Source organism: Carcharodon carcharias, chromosome 20, assembly GCF_017639515.1.
Source record: "Carcharodon carcharias isolate sCarCar2 chromosome 20, sCarCar2.pri, whole genome shotgun sequence".
Classification (NCBI taxonomy): domain Eukaryota; kingdom Metazoa; phylum Chordata; class Chondrichthyes; order Lamniformes; family Lamnidae; genus Carcharodon; species Carcharodon carcharias.
This window is the reverse complement of record NC_054486.1, coordinates 18,945,961-18,963,393: the sequence shown is the minus strand read 5'-3', so window position 1 is coordinate 18,963,393 and position 17,433 is coordinate 18,945,961. Positions and strand designations below refer to the sequence as shown.

General features: G+C 39.5%; 1 protein-coding gene across 6 annotated transcripts in view; it reads right to left on the bottom strand.

The window, feature by feature from the left end:
* Positions 1-17,433, bottom strand: part of pcnx1 (pecanex 1) — a 296,740-nt gene that overhangs the window by 213,089 nt on the left and 66,218 nt on the right. For 5 of the 6 annotated variants that reach the window (XM_041214599.1, XM_041214600.1, XM_041214597.1 and 2 more), the window contains exon 2: positions 6,619-6,827. In XM_041214599.1, coding sequence (XP_041070533.1) covers positions 6,619-6,827 — 209 coding nt within the window. Of the gene's footprint in view, positions 1-6,618; positions 6,828-17,433 lie in introns of those variants that run through there. The other variant, XM_041214601.1, reaches the window with a different exon arrangement.

The following is a 17,433-nucleotide window of genomic DNA, read 5'->3' as shown; positions in this document are numbered from 1 at the left end:
CTGCATTAGCTGAGCCACTTGGGGCCCTAAAAATAACCAATGTAACAGGCTAGGAAGGTTGTGGGGTAAGGAGGGAGGGGTGGGGTGGGGTTGCAAGGAGGGCGAAAAACTAGGGTCTCTGGTTCTGATCACCATCCAATGATCTCTCCTGAAGAATGCATGCGTGGACACTAACCTTAATAGAACAAAAACATTGATGTGTGTCATTTGTGACCTCATGTTTGAATAGCCTGACTCTAACCCTACTATCTACAGGATACACTACAGCAACTCCCCAAGCTTCCTGCAACAGCTCTGCAACCTCTGCCATCGACAATTACAAACTAGCATCATCTCCCTGTCTCCCTACAAATCATAGGCCATTCTGACTTGAACATAGAATCATTGTTCCTGCATCATTGCTGGGTCACAAGCTTAGAATTCCCAACCTAATAACTTTGCAGAAACACTCAAGGACTGCAGTGGTTCATGCAGAAGACCAAACAGAACTTCTCAGGTCAACTCAGGCTGGGCAATAAATGTAGTCTTGTTAGCACTGCCAACATCACGCAGAAAATTTAAAAACGACACTTGAACAAGGTGCTAGATGGTTACTGGTGGGATTATATTTCTTTCAATCAGTGCCTTCAGAAGTAGATGGGAGTAAAATTGGAAAACTATTTTAAAAAATGCATCTTTTGCTGCTAAAGCAATAAATAAGTCTTTTGTGCAAAACAAATCTTACATTCCATAAAACTCCCATATAATGACTGCCAGCTATGTGCAGTATTATAGAACAAAACAATGCTCTGAATAAACATTTACCGGTAATTTTGGAGAAAACTTCCTATTTGGTTCTTATCTGTCTGACAACCATATTATAATAGCAAATACAAAAATTTACGTTCACACTGCCGAAGGCTCCTTCCAGACAATAATGATCTCCTTTTTTAGGTATTGTCCATTCTAATCTGGTTGACAGATCGTCAATTTCCATCATGACAGCCAACTAACTTTTAGAAAGTCTATGCTACACAAATTTTGACCTAGCGACAGTGAAGGAACGGCAATATAGTTCCAAGTCAGGATGGTGTGTGGCTTAAAAGCGGAACTTGCAGGTGGTGGTTTTCCCATCTATCTGCTGCCGTTGTCCTTCTAGATGGTAGCAGTCATGGGTTTGGAAGATGCTGTGGAAGGAGCCTTGGTGAATTCCTGCAGTGCATTTCGTAGATGGTACACATTGCTGCTACTGTGCATCGTTGGTGGAGGGAGTGAATGTTTGTGGATGTGGTGCCAATTCAAGCGGGCTGCTTTGCCCTGGACGGTGTCAAGTTTCTTGAGTGTTGTGGGTGCTGCACTCAACCAGGCAAATGGGGAGTCCTCCATCACACTCCTGGCTTGTGCCTTGTAGAAGGTGGACAGGCTCTAGGAAGTCAGGAAGTGAGTTACTCATCACACAATTCCTAGCCTCTGACCTGCTCTTGTAGCCACAGTATTTATATGGCTAGTCCAATTCAGTTTCTGGTTGATAAGTAGCAAGTAACATTTGTGTCACACAAGTGCCAGGCAATGACCATCTCCAACAAGAACGAACCTAACCATCTACCCTTAGTATTCAATGGCATTACCATCATTGAGTCCTCCATAATCAACATGCTGGGGGGTTACCATTGACCAGAAATCAAAGTAGACCAGCCATATAAATACTGTGGCTAAAAGAGCAAGTCACATGCTGGGAATTCTGCAACGAGTAACTTGCCTCCTGATTCCCCAAAGCCTGTCCACAAGGCACAAATCAGGAGTGTGATGGAATACTCTCCACTTGCCTGGATGGGTGCAGCTCTAACAACACATAAGAAGCTCGACACTATCCAAGACAAAACAGCCCACTTATACCACCTTTAACATTCACTCCCTCAACCACCAATACACAGTGGCAGCAATTTGTGCCAAATACAAGCTGCACTGCAATAACTTATCAAACCTCCTTTGACATCACCTTCCAAAACCGCAACCTCTACCATCTAGAAGATCAAGGGCAGCCGACGTATGGGAACACCACCAAAATCCTGGAACTCCCTTCCTAACAGCACTGTGGGTGTACCTACACCACATGGGCAGCAGCGGTTCAAAGAGCAGCTCACCACCACCTCCTCAAGAGTAATTAGGGATGGACAACAAATGCTGACCTAGCCAGTGACACCCACATCCTGTGAATGAATGAAAAAAAATGCATAAAGTGGTGTTCAATCATCATGGTAACCACAGTAAGTCATACGTTTAAACCACAATCACTCAATGCATTGGATTCACAGGACTCTTCGTTTTATTGTTTTATAACTTTAACCCCTTTTTATAGCACAGATTATGTTTTTTGACTTCTAGCTGCAAAGTTCCCATGGGTAACTTTTCTTGGGAGCAGAAGGGAAGGGAGGAATTATTATGCTTTTAAGATTCCACATCCAAGCAGATATATACAAACAAGCAAAATACTGTGGATGTTGGAAATTTGAAACTAAAAAAAGTAAATGCTGGAAAATACTCAGCAGGTGGAGAGAGAAACAGAGTTAACATTTCAGTTAAACAACCAGTTCTGATGAAAGGTCATTGACTTGAAAGGTCAACTCTGTTTCTCGTTCTCCCTGAAGACATTGCCTGACTTGTTACTGTTGAACATCTCTGTTATAGAAGGCCAAACCTGGTGATCACATCTATTCCACTTTCTGTTGTCTGGAATTATATGCAGTCATATAGAGGAATCCTTGTAGTCAGATCAGCCTGTTTATTCAGCAGTTTGTTGGCCCTTTGACTATTTCAGACAAGAGATACTGCTGGACTGTGGATCTCTGATCTAAACAGAAACATATGATCTTTAATATAATTTTACAAATAAAATTTGAGTTACCGTTACTGTGTGTCACTGCCAATCTAGGGGTTGCTACAGTGTAAGTTTTTATTAACACAAAAGATTATTGTCTAAGCACTGCAATTGGGGTGCATGCCTATGATCTGTGGTCCATAAGCATCTCTGCTGATCATAAAAAACATTACAACAATATTGGCTAACACTTAAATAACCACAATAATTTTAAGATGAATAATTTTAACATTTTCTTTCAATATGACAGTCAGCTTTATAAAACAAAAACCTGCAACTCTATGCAGAGAGAATACAGACAAATTTTCACATTACATTACTGCACTTTTCCTGATAGTCAGGGGCTATTATATTAAATACCAATATCAGATTAAACCCCTTCATTTAACAAACACTGAAATGTTGACTGGTAAAGACCAAGTCAAAACAAGCATATGCCAGCTCAGTCAAAAGTTCACATCAAATAATAGTCCATGGTTTTGTTTATTGGCAATTGTTATCCAGTAAAACCTATTCTTCTACTTCATTGCAAAAGCTCTCATGTACTTTATTGCCTCCACATCAAAACTAACTGCACTAATTTTACTTTCCTATTCTCTATATTGCAAGGCCTTGTCTGCCTGCTCTGGTGGTTTAGATGGATGAAAAACATTCGCAGGGACAAATCAAAGAGCAGCTCTCCCAATGCCTTTCCCAACATCCTTTACTCGCTGAACCAAATCAAAGACAGACTGACCAATCATTCATTTAATTTGTTATTTGCGGTGCCTTACTGAACACAAATTAGCTGCCCTGTTTTCCTTATAGAATAACATTGACAATCTTCCAAAAGTAAAACATTGAATGTTAAGTGCTCTGGGATGGGAAAAAGTTGAGTGCAAGTTCTTTCTTTTCTTCATTTGAGTTATTTATCGAATTTCTCTTAAATGCCATGTTTCATTGAGTTTCAACCTTTCTATATTCAATAATTCCTATATTCCAAACACCCTCCTAGTCCAAGATAAATTCCATCATGTGGGATTGAAGAGAAAAACAGCACGAGGAGTAATGCAAATCTTTGGAACAATTTAGAGAATATAAGCCAACAAAAAAAAAGCTATTTGACCTATCAAACTCATTTCCTCCAGACAGAAAATTGACCCCAATGTACAGACTCTGCTCAATCCCGATGAAAGAAAACAACCAAAGGGAAACCACTACACAGATAAAACGTTTTGGGAGATTTTTTCCATTGTCAAAAGATAATCACGGAAAGCTCCAGACATGAATCCAGTTTAACAGCCCATACTCAAAACTCCAGCAGCTAAACCACAATTATAAAGTATTTCAAGCTCAAATAAGTTATTACAACATTTCTCACAATTGAAAGAAAGTTTGGAAGTCGCTCGTGAAATACTCTGGGTATTATCAGATGTCAGATTTGGCTCAGTAGGAGTACTCTTGCCTTGGACTCAGAAATTGAGAGTTCAAGTCTCAGTCCGGAGATCCGAGCACATGACAGTTCACTGCAGTTCTGGGTGAATGCTGTACTGTTGGAGGTGCCATCTTTCAGATGTGATATTAAGCCAACTCAGGTGGACACAGTTATTGTGCCACTATTCAAAGGACAGTAGAGAAGTTCTCCTGGTGTCCTGGCCAAAAGTAATTCCTCAACTAACATTACTAAACCAGATTATTTGGTCAATTACCTCTTTGTTGCTTGTGATGCCATTCTGTGAGCAAACTGGATGCCAAGTTCCCCTAAATTACAATGGTGACTACAAGTCTAAAGTACTGTAAAGAGCCTTGGGATACACTGAGATCATAAAAGACACTATATAAATGCAATGACTTTTCTTTCTTTGGGCTTCAGGAAGAGTATTAAAAGGACATGGAAAATACGCACTGACATTTAAATGCAGTGCTTGATTTGTGTTGTTGCACTTTTACTGAAGTTGGACTTCTGTTGCATTAATAATCGGACGGAAGTGACTCGAACCAAGTTTTGAATGGTTACTGTTGACATCATTAACATTACTCTAATGTATATTACATTACAGATGCCTTCAAATGGCAAGTTTGTTTTATAGCTCCAAAATGCTCTGGGAATTATTAATGTGTGGTTCTTACTGCACATGCTGTTTTATTAAAGGAATTTATTTACATGAAGAGGATTCTCCATGATTTCCAAGTTTCCTTCTTCTCAACAGCAAAACAGGATTTTATTTTTCTTCTTGTACCTTATATCAAGTTTCTTTGGAATGATCAAGCCCTTGAGATCTTACATCTCCTAGTCTGGGTGTGCTGTATCTTAAGTGACCATTACATTGTATATCTCTCAGTTTAATCAGCAGCATTTATCATTGTAATTTAGGGATTTCAGAACTTTCCTCCAAGATTCCAAATTATGTTTGACAGTCAGTCTAGCTCAGTGATATTACTTTCACTTCTGAGCCACAAAGTCCTGGGTTCTTATAGTATGAAAGGAGGCAATTTGGTCCATCACGTCCCAGCCTAATCTCACATCCCATAACCTTGTAAATTATTGCGCCTCAAGGGCATATCCTGAAGCCCATAATTTAAGCTGACACTTCAGTACAGTGCTAAGAGAGGGATTAATTGTCAGTTGTGCCATCTTTTGAATGAGGCATTGAACCAAGGTCCCATCTGTCTGTGACGTGAACTAAAGGATCCCATGGCACTATTTGAAGTGGAGGAGAGTTCTTGTCCTGGTCAACATTTATCTCTTGATAAACACCATTAGAAAAATATTTATTGGTTATTTATCTCATTACTACTGATAGAACCACAAGTTGGCTGCTGGGTTTGCCTACACAACTACAGTGTCTACAATTCAAAGGTATTTCATTGACTGCAGAACGCTCTGCGACGCCCAAAGGACATGTATATAAATGCAAGTTCTTTCTTTCACCAGTTATAGGTGCGTATTACCACAGGAATACAAAACCGAGAAAACGGGTCAAGCTAATTCTTGTTGCCAATTATAAAACACCATCATTCTAAGTATACTCAATCCAAAATGTGACCATTAATCAACAGCTTTCAATGAATTCAGCATATACCTTGCTACTGCACAGAACTGAGAGGAATATATAGATGTGACAGAAGTTCTTACGCAACAAAATTATGTAGGACACAGACATTTTCTGACAATTACCTTCCCAAAACAAGCCAATAAAATGAAAAGTCCTTTATTACTAGCCAAATATCATGAAACATCTTGCTTCACAAAGAATGCCTTCAAATATCATATCTTTTGCTTTGTAAGAACAGTTATAAATCCATTTAAAAGATTCACTAATTTCCACATGAAAGGTTTCATAACATCGGATCAGTGAGCAGATTTGATATAATCATCCAATCTTGGAATTCAACATATGAATACTGCTAAAAAATTTTAAATCACAGAAAATCAGCTTTAGGCATAAACTTGGAATTAAGGAAATGCTTTAACCAATTATGTTGATGGAAAGCTGCAGTAATAACCAGCAAGTTTTTAAACTTGAACTATTAGCAGACAATTTACAAAGCAAAGGAAAATAAACTCAAGATAATTGACAGCCTGGTCAACTTGCAAGAAAACCACTTCAGATAATCTCTCAGTGATCTCAATTTTATTCTGGCATTCAGGTAATGATGCCTTGGAGAACATTAGTGGTCTGTTCAAAGTAGTAAGGCAATTACAAACAACTAAGTTAGTATTTTTGAAAAAAAGTAGTATCTTTGACTGCAGTCAAGCATGTAGTATGTCATTCACTCACCCTGGTCCATTACTGTCATCTCTCCTGGATGATCCATCCTGCTGCTCAGTTTTTGCACGTCTCTCAGTTATCTCACTGTTGCTTTGATCCACAATCTCTCCTTCATCCAGTGCATGGTGCAACCGATAGTTCACTGTCTTAAGCACAACAAACACAGCTGCTATCACAGCGCTGTAGCTTCCTACAATGATCATGCTTGATGGAAGGGCCTGCAAGAGAACAAAAGTACACAAAATATTAAGAAACTTCAAGCAATGTTTTACAGGATGGATATATAAAAATAAAGCATCTTTGCTCTAATTATTTTTCTATTCTGCACAGAAGTGTCACTCAAATAGCTTGGGGGAGGCAGGTCACTAGGTTTCAGGTGTCTGCCTATGTTACTATATAACTTGTAATACATCGGTGATTATGACTTTCTTCTTCCTTCCAAGAAGGTATCATAGCACACATCTTTCAATGTGTTCAGGGTTTAGCAAAGAATTGAAAGGACAACTTGCTGACCTAATGCACCATTCAGTTGCTGACCGCATCAACTTGTTAACTGTATATTTGAAGGGCATCAGAAAATAATGGACAAACAATCTATTAAAAGAAAAGGAAAACTTGCATTTATATAGCATCTTTCAAGGCCAGAGATCCCAAAGCACTTTGCAACCAATTAAATACTTTTGAATTGTAGTTGCTCTTGTAATGTAAGAAAGATGACAACAGACTCCCACAAACAGCAATGTAATATTTACTAAATAATGTGATTTTGTTGTGCCGATTGAGGGACCAAATTAGTCAAGACAGTGGATATAGCTCCCCAGCCTTTTTTCAAAATAGTGCTATGGGATCTTTTACATCCACCCGAGAGTGTAATGTCTCATCTGTAAGAATTAACAATAAATAAATTCACCTCAAAAGAAGGAATGCTAAATCCAAAATGTTTTAACGGCTATCTTGTGGCCAGTCCTCTGGATGCTGACTTCAATAATATGTACATCAGTAATTGTTGACATTTCCTGAAGTTTAGTACAGTATTTGCTTTCATTAATTCACTGTCTGATAAAGAAATAAACATAATCCTGCCATTCTATCCATAAATGGAAGCCACTAGACAGCATTCCCATGATTTTCCTAATTACCGCAGGCTGAATCAAAATGTAACAAAATGTTGACTGTTACATCACAAACTTGCAAATAGAAGATCAGGAACACAGCCTAAAATTTCAGGAACAAATGATCAGATATTATGAACATACAAGAAAACATAGGAACATAAGAAACATCAGAACATAGGAGGAGTAGGCCATTCAGCCCATCAATGCTGCTCCACCATTCAATATGATCATAGCTGCTCTTCTACTTCAGTGCCTTTTCCCACACTATCCCCATATCCATTTACATTATTGACAAATTTCTAAATGCCAATCTCTACTTTAAACATACTCAATGACTGAGCTTCCACAGCCCATTGGGGTAGAGAATTCCAAAGGCTCAACCCTCTGAGTAACAAAAAATTCTCCTCATCTCAGTTCTAAGTGACTTAGCCCTTATTTTGAAATTGTGGCCCCTGTTTCTAAGATCCCCAAACAGAGGAGCATACGAACAAGGAGCAGGAGTAGGCCATTCAGCCCCTTGAACCTGCTCCTCCATTTAATAAGAACATGGCTGATCTGATAGTAAACTCAAACCTGCATCCCTCCTACCCTTGATATCATGTCACATCCTTGCTTACCGAGAATCTATCCACCTCTGCCTTAAAAATATTCAAAGATTCTGCTTCCACAGCCTTTTCAGGAAGAGAGTTCCAAATGACCCTCAGAAAAAATTCCACCTCTCCATTTTAAATGGGTGACCCCTTATTTTTAAACAGTGACCCCTAGTTCTAGATTCTTCCACAAGAGGAAACATCCTCTCCACATCTACCCTGTCAAGACCCCTCAGGATCTTGTATGTTTCAATCAAGTCGCCTCTTACTCTTCTAAACTTCAGCAGGTACAAGCCTGGCATGTCCAACCTTTGCTCATTAGACAACCTGCCCATTCCAGCGATTAGTCTTGTAAACCTTCTCTTAACTGCTTCCAAGGCATTTACATCCTTCCTTAAATAAGGTGACCAATACTGTACACAGTACCCCAGATGTGGTTGCACTTGTGCTCTGTATAACTGAAGCATAACTGCCCTTTCGTATTCAATTCCCTTCACAATAAATGATATTCTATCAGCTTTCCTAATTACTTGCTGTACCTGCATACTAGCCTTTTGTGATTCATGCACTAAGACACCCAGGTCCCTCTGCATCTCAGAGCTCTGCAATCTCTCACTATTTAGATAATATGCTTCTCTTTTATTCTTCCTGTCAAATGGACAATTTCATATTTTCCCACATTATACTCCTTACCAGATTCCCTGTGGCACACCACCCGTTACATCTTGCTAACCTTAAAAAGACCCATTTATGCCTACTCTGCTTCCTGTCAGCCAGCCAACCTTCTATCCATGCCAATATGTTACCCCCCCCCATACCATGAGCTTTCATTTTCCGCAATAACCTTTGATGTGGCACTTTATCAAATGTCTTCTGGAAACATCTTACCTGCATCTACCCTGTCTAGCCCTTCAAGTATTTTGTAGGTTTCAATGAGATCACCTCTCATTTTTCGAAACTCTAGAGCAGGATTGGGAACCCCTGGCCGGATGCCGGATGCGGCCCATTGCATTTTTGTATCTGGCCCGCAGTGAAATTTCAAAAAAATGTATCAGAGAAAACAATTCCTAAATAAATAGTCATAGAACAAGGAAAACACAGAGACTACACGAATTAATAGCTCGCTTGCCAAAAATTTCATGCAAATGCTCCCTCTTTCAGCAAAGCCTATTCATGAGCAAATTTCTTAACAAGGCAGTCAGCTGCTGGCTAGGCCAAAAAACATTTGCTGTTTCTATATGTCTTTTAAAAATGCTACACAACAGAATAATCTTGTGTTGATAATTACTTTGAAACACGTCTGGAACCAAACAAAATACCAAACTGTGCAATGTGTGCTTCATTGCTGAGTTACTTGTAAAGTGAAACATGACCTACATGGCTCAGAAGCCAATGCTTTTGCTATAACTTTTTCTAATTCCAATCTCGCTCAGACAATCTCCTTATGAAGAGACCCAGAGTACAAGCAAGGCAAAATAACAGAGCTCTACCCACAGTGTTGCCCTGCAGCCTGTGAAGTGGCGCTGCTGTATGACTGTTACTGAGATAAATACATAAATCACCATGACAGTTGGCCAATTATTTGTTCTGTCATTCATTGGTTTCCCAACTTGCTTCAAACGCCTAAAGTCGTTGATTGAGAGCCAGGCAGAAATATACTTCAGCTCGCTACACTTGCAACTCTGCTAAATTATAGTACCAAATTCAAAATTCAACAGGCACTCAGTAATTTCAGTATTTTTTTGCATCATACATTTCCTTTAAAAGATTTTTCCTGTCCCATTTTCTAATATGTCAAATGCCATTTTCCAACACTCAGAGCAGTGTGTGAAGTGAGGAATCAGTAGAGGATAGACTGACCATAAATCAGCTGGGACTGTCATTCCACTGATGGCTGGTCAGGTAAAGCTTTGAATATTCTCAGAGAATTGCTGGAATCTTAACAGAAACAGAGTGTCCACTTGCATAAGGATGTGCTTCCGTTTGTTACATCTCCCTGTGCTATCCCAGTGTTATTGAAAATATCTACATCAAGCTTCTGGACATCTCTGCGCATAACCGGTTAACTCAAAGTAACACTATCTGTGAAAAATAAATTTCTTTCAGGAGTTCAAGGAAGTAACTATTGCAGTTAAGTCAGTTAACCTTAAAGTGAACCTGCTCACATCAGAAATAGAGACTCTTATAAGGTGAGCGCCATGGATGGTTAGAAGTTTCCTCGCAGTGATTAAGTATGGTTTGGGATGATTGAATATTTGTTTCTCTGATTGTACCTTCACTCCCTCCCCCTCTCTCTGTGTTAGCATGGCCTTTGCTAAGTGGTTAATTCTTTATACTCCACCCTGCTCTCATGCCCACATGTCCGTCCTTGGCTTGCTGCATTGTTCCAATGAAGCTCAACGCATACTGGAGAAACAGCACCTCATCTTCTGACTCGGCACTTTACAGCCTTCCGAATATTGAGTTCAACAGTTTTAGATCATGAACTCTCTCCACCATCCCCACCCCCTTTCTGATCTTTCCCCCTCCTTTTTGTTTTTTCCAATAATTTATATAGATTTTTTCTTTTCCCACCTATTTCCATTATTTTTAAATGTATTTCCATCCATTGTTTTATCTCTACCTTTTAGTCTTTTTCGATTCCTTCACCCCACCCCACCAGGGCTATCTGTATCTTGCTTCTCCTGCTTTATACCCTTAATTAGCACATTCCTTTAGATAATATCACCACCTTCAACACTTTTTGTCTGTGACATCTTTTCGTTACCTCCACCTATCACTGGCCCTCTATCCAGCTCTTCTTGTCCCAACCTCCCCCTTAAACCAGCTTATATTTCACCCCTTTTCTATTTTTCCTTAGTTCTGTTGAAGCATCATGCGGACTCGAAACATTAACTGTGCGCCTTTCCACAGATGCCGCCAGACCTGCTGAGTTTTTCCAGGTATCTTTGTTTTTGTTTTTGATTTCCAGCATCTGCAGTTTTTTTGCTTTCATTTTATTATAATACTTTGTTCTTATTTAATATGACAAAGAGAATGCCTCTGTCCTGTTCTGCCATTAACACACTGTGTTTCTGGTTCTAAGGTGGAAATTAATGACGTCTTATGAATCTCTGAGCCATTTACCCTATTGAGAGCGTTTTTTTTAACCAGTTCAAGGTTACACATTGCCTGATGGGGGCACCCTGTGATATTCCCGCTGTTAAACAATGAGCTAATTTTTCTTTTACCATTTCAGTTAATGTTCAATGCAGACCCGTTTCTGCTCTTTCAAAGCAACCTGCCCATTTCTGTTTGCTGCCACTCTCCTGTAACACCATGGGAATTGGCCTCAGGACCATAGTGTCCCTGGAGGATGAGAAAAGAAGGACACCAGGGCATATCAGAGGACCACACAATAACGAAATCTAGTCCCAGAACCTAACCAAGTTTAGCATGGAGGCGAGTTCAGATTGTGTCATCTTTTTATTATTCATTCATGGGATGCTGGCGTCACTGGCTAGGCCAGCATTTATTGCCCATCTCTAATTGCCCTTGAGAAGGCGGTGTGAGTCAAACTCCACCATCTAAAGGTCACAACCAGCAGCAATCATAGCCCAAAGTGTTCATGTTTCTGAAGAACACGGCAGTGATGGGCAGGAGGTTTTGGATGTGGCAGTAATGCAGACTGAAGTACCAGTCATTGTGAACAGCGTAGAATCTACAATAATAAGGTTCATTAAGAAAAAGTAAACTCAGCCACTGCAGTAAAGCAGTGTGAGTTGAACATTTCTGTATTCTCTCTAGATAAAAATAAATTAAGTTGGTTATTGTGTGTATGGCCCGGGACTGAGTTCGTTCTTGTGAGTGGCCCTTGATAAGAAAAAGGTTCCTCACTTCTGCTCTAGAAAATACAGGCCCAGTTTCCCCAATCTCTCTTCATAGGACAATACCGCCATCCCGGGAAGAAGTCTGGTGAATCTTCATTGCACTCGCTCTATGGCAATAATATCCTTCCTAAGGCAAGGGGACCAAAACCGCACACGTTACTCCAGGTGCGGTCTAACCAAGGCCTCTGTACAGTTTAAGCAAGACTTCGCTACTCCTGTACTCAAATCCTCTTGCAATAAAGGCCAACATACCATTAGCCTTCCTAAGTGCCTACTGCACCTGCACGTTAGCCTTCAGTGACTTACTGACGAGGACACCCAGGTCCTTTGGTACATTACATTTTCTAATCTCTTATCATTTAAAAAATACTTTGTGCATCTGGCCCTCCTACCAAAGTGGATAACCTCACATTTTTCTGCATTTATATTCCATCTGCCATGTCTTTGCTCACTCACTAAATCTGTCCAAATCCTCTTGAAGCCACCTTGCATCTTCCTCATAACACACATTCCCACCTAACTTTGTGTCATCCACAAACTTGGAAATATTACATTTGGTCCCCACATCCAAATCATTGATATATATTGTGAACAGCTGGGGTCCTGAGGACTGATCCCTGCAGTAACCCACTAGTCATAGATTCCCAACGTGAGAATGACCTGCTTATTCCTATTCTCCATTTTCTGCCTGTTAACCAATTCTTAATCCATGCCAGTATATTACCTCCTATCCCATGTGCTTTAGTTTTGCTAACCAACCTCCTGTGGGGGAGTTTATCAAAAGCCTTCTGAAAATCCAAGTATACTACATCCACTGACTCCCCCTTTGTTAATTCTGTTAGTAACATCCTCAAAAAACTCCAACAGGTTCATCAAACATGATTTCCCATTCATAAATCGATGTTAACTATGCCGAATCAGATTACCATCCAAGCGTAAAACAATATTAAACATTTAATACTTGCGTGTTTCAAATTAGTTTACTAATAATATGGTTTCACAGTTATAATCACAAAGTGCACCCAAATATGTAAAGAGAAGAGGCCATTTTATAAAGAATGAGGGAGTAGGTCTGATTGGACTGCTCTGCAGGGTGCTGGCATGGACTCAATGGGCTCCTTATGCTGCAAATTACTCTATACAAAAGACAATTAAACCAAGCTTAGATCAAGAGAATATTGATCCTCAGTTCTACTGTTTAACACCACAGAAAATAATTCTCACGAATGAAAGATGGAATGGCACATTTTTATGTTATGCAATTTTGTTATGGCACAGCGAATGGTAAATGCCAAGCTGCTCAAATCCCGGAGGGAAACTTGAAACAGCTGCCACAACTGTTGTGCAATCTGTATTTTATAACGAGATGTATGCTTTGAATTCAGCAGTAAGAAGTCCACCGAGACTTGGAGGTTTGTTACAAAACTAAATTTATTAATGAAATAAAAGATTTTAAGCACATACATAGGTCTATAAATTACTACTATAATAACTCCTAACTCCCCTAATTAATCTGACTCCCTGTTACAAACCCGTTAAGGCAACAGTAAAACAAAATAGATTCCAACAGACCAATGCAAAGCACACAATTGTTCTGACACAGCAGTTGGTAAAGGTTAAGTTGTTTATATCCCAGAGGGAACCTTGAACAACTGTCATAACCTACATTTTCATATGGTAAATTTGAGATGCAGCTCTGAATTCAGGAATAAAACCATCAAGCCTCAAGAGGCTTTTTAAATATAAAACTAAACTAAATATTTAACAACTTAACAACAAATTAAACACATATACCTGTCTACAAATTGCTACCATAATAATTTTTAAACAAATCCCCAAATTAATCACTCCTGGGTAAATCTTCACCAAGGCAACAATAACCCATAGACTTTAAACAGACACCAGGCAAAGCACATTTGACTTTATGAATTCAAAATGAGGTTCCTTTCAAATTGGTTCCTTTGCAGACAGTTATAGGCTTACAGGCGTTCATTTTTATTTATTCACATGATGGCAACATCACTGGCCATTTCAGCATTTTTGCCCATCCTTAATTGTCCCTTGGGAAGGTGGCAGTGAATCATCATCATGCTCCACTTCAGTCCATTTCCTCACAGAGAGTGTTTAGTGGTGGTACAGGAGGAGGGGTGGAGAGAAGTTCCAGGATTTTAACCCAGTGACGATGGAGGATCAGCAACATAGTTTGGGGTCAGGATGGTTTCTGACTTGGGAGGTGGTGGTGGGCCCAGCACATCTTCTGGGTGGTGGAGCTTGCAGGTTTGGGAAATACTGTTGAAATATCCTTGGTAAGTTGCTGCAACGCACATTGTAAATGGTAGATGCTGCTTCCACAGTAATAGACAAGGTAAATGTTTAAGGTAGTGGATGGGGTGCCATTCAAATGGACTACTTTGTCCTGCATGGTGTTGAGCTCCTTGAGTGTTATTGCACTCATCCAGGCAAGTGGACAGTATTCCAGCAGACTCCTGACATGTGCCTTGCAAATGGCAAAAAGGCTTTGGAAGGTCAGGAGGGAGTCACTGACCGCTGAATGCTCAGCCTCTGACCTCCTCTTTTAGCCACATTATTTATGTGGCTGACTCAGTCAAGTTTCTGGTCAATGGTGAACCTCCATAGGATGTTGATGATGGCTGCTTAACAATTGTAACTTAACTGAATGTGGGAGGTGGTTAGATTCTCTCGTTTGAGATGCTCATTGCCTGGCACTTAAATGGCAATATATTCATGCCATGCAGTAGCCTTTTTTGCACAAGTTGCAGCATCTAAGAAGTTGCAAATTGAATTGAACACTCTGCAATCAGTGATTTTCATGACAAATATTATGTTCTAAACCATGTCCTTTGTGTATAACAGACAGAATGTTTTTCAATGTTGCATTTAGTTTAACAGTGTAGTATTGAGCCAGTGATGTTTCCTGTCTGCTTAAATTGTTTGCCTAAAATTGCAATCTTTCACCCAAGGCAAGTCGGAGTCATTTCCTGCTATTTTTCATTTTATCCACCCAGTTTCTATCAGTTTTAAAAAAATAGCAATACAGGCATCTTGTTGCATAAAGCAATATGCAAAATGAGGCACCATTTCCTCCCAAAATCAGCCTGTACCTAGATCCCATTGGTAGCTGGTGTACAGCTTCAGTCACTAGGTGAGAGATTACCATGTACAACGATTGTCAAAATTTAGCAAAATAGAGACCAGAGCCATCCTTGTGTCTGCTGATCCCGGTATTGTTATTAAGCGACCTGATAGTGCAACCAAAGGCAGATGAAACCAAATTGTTAGACATGCACAAAAGTGCAGCCTCTCTTCTCAATGACAGAACTGAACATGAAACACACACACAATGGGAGGTGTGATTCCACTGTTCTAAGTGTGTTGTTTAGCACAACATAAATGAAGAAGTGCACTGATACAAAGCAAAGTACTGTAAGATAAATGAGAGTTCATATGGAACTTTAATTTGGACCAACTGAAGAAACTAGTGTCGCCCAAATCCAATATCTCTCAAATCTAGATCAAAACCAAAATAGCATTGTGAATCCCACTTTCTGATTGAAGAATTGGAGGTTTCATTGTAAAGGTTTTCACAATTCCAAACACTTCAGATATTCAAACATCATCTAGCATTCAATTTTCCAGCAATCCAATGCATCTTCTGTTCAGCCAATTACTGGGTTAATAGTGGAAGCATGGCACGTTGAGTTGAACTGCTTTAATGAAAATGAAGAACATTGTGATTGGAAATTCATTCAGTATGATTATTTGGATTTTCACAAATGTTTCATCATGAGCCACACAAGAGACTTGTTAGGAAGATGGTATAAAGATGAAATGGTTTTACAATTATTCAGAGGATTGAAGGACTAAAAGCAGAGGGGAAGAATAATCTACATTTCTTGAATTGGTAAGATGGAACTGCCGAGATGCCCCAAGAACCTGTATTGGGACCTCTTTGTCCCCATATTTACATAAGTGATACAAACATGAGCAGCATAGGAGAATATTACAATTTGCTAATGGCATCAAATAAGGGACATGACTAATTTTAAGAAAGAATACCATAGGAGAACATATGATAGATTTGGGAATTGGGCAGATGTATGGCAAATGCAGTTGAGCAAAGATAAATATGTGAACTGGTACACTTTCGGAGAAAAACAGAGAATGGAAATATATCCAAAAATGGCAAAATTCACAATGTTATCAGGAAAGAGAGTTATGGAGATGCGTAAAAGAAGATCTTTACTGTTGCAAGATATAAAAAGGGATTGGACTCTTAGGTTTTATATGCACCAAAGCAAAGCGATGATGGAGAATTTAAATAAGGCATGCTAGACTACAGTGAGAGTATTGTGAGTGCCACACTCAGTAAAGAATGTTGCAGCAATGTAGGTTGACTAGGATAGGAGGGGTGAAAGGAAATAGTCTCAGAAGCTTAAAAAACTAAGATTCCATTCACCAAAGCAGAAAAGCTTAAAAGGGAATACAACAGCTTAGTTAAAAAAGTGAAAAGATTTGAGGGGGTAAACAATGAAAGGTTATTTCCTTTTGAATTGGTAACATGGGGTATAAACTTAGCATTAGTACTAGAAGCATAAAATGAAGGTTAAGAGATTTTTTTTTCCCACACAACTGATTATTAGAATGTGGAAGACATTACCAAAAGCAGCTACTGAAGTTGATTCAATCACACCATTTAAGCACGTTATATAAACGCAAAGAAAAATATTCAAGGGTATGGGGAAACATCAGGAAAATGAGTAAAAAGTAGTAATTCTGGGCAGCAGCTGAATAGACATCATTAGGTCAAAATGTCTTACTTTAGTGCTTAAATGTCCATGATATAATAATTGTGAACCTTTTTAGACTGCACTAGGGAGCATATTGTTCAAGCCTGTAAGTGAGAGCAGAATGGCCATTTTTGTTCCTGCTTTTCGTATTGACATGCCTCAGTGCTTGTAGCCATCAAGCTTTTATTTTAATTCATTCACGGTATGTGGGCTTCATTGGCTGGGTCAGCATTTACTGCCCATCCCTAGTTGCCCTTGAGAAGGTGGTGGGGAGCTGCCTTTTCATGCTGTTAGGAAGGGAGTTCCAGGATTCTGACTCAGCGATGATGAAGGGATGGCAATATATTTACAAGTCAGGATGGTGGGTGACTTGGCAGGGAGCTTCCAGGTGGTGGTGTTCCCATCTATCTGCTGTCCTTGTCCTTCTAGATGATAGTGGTCG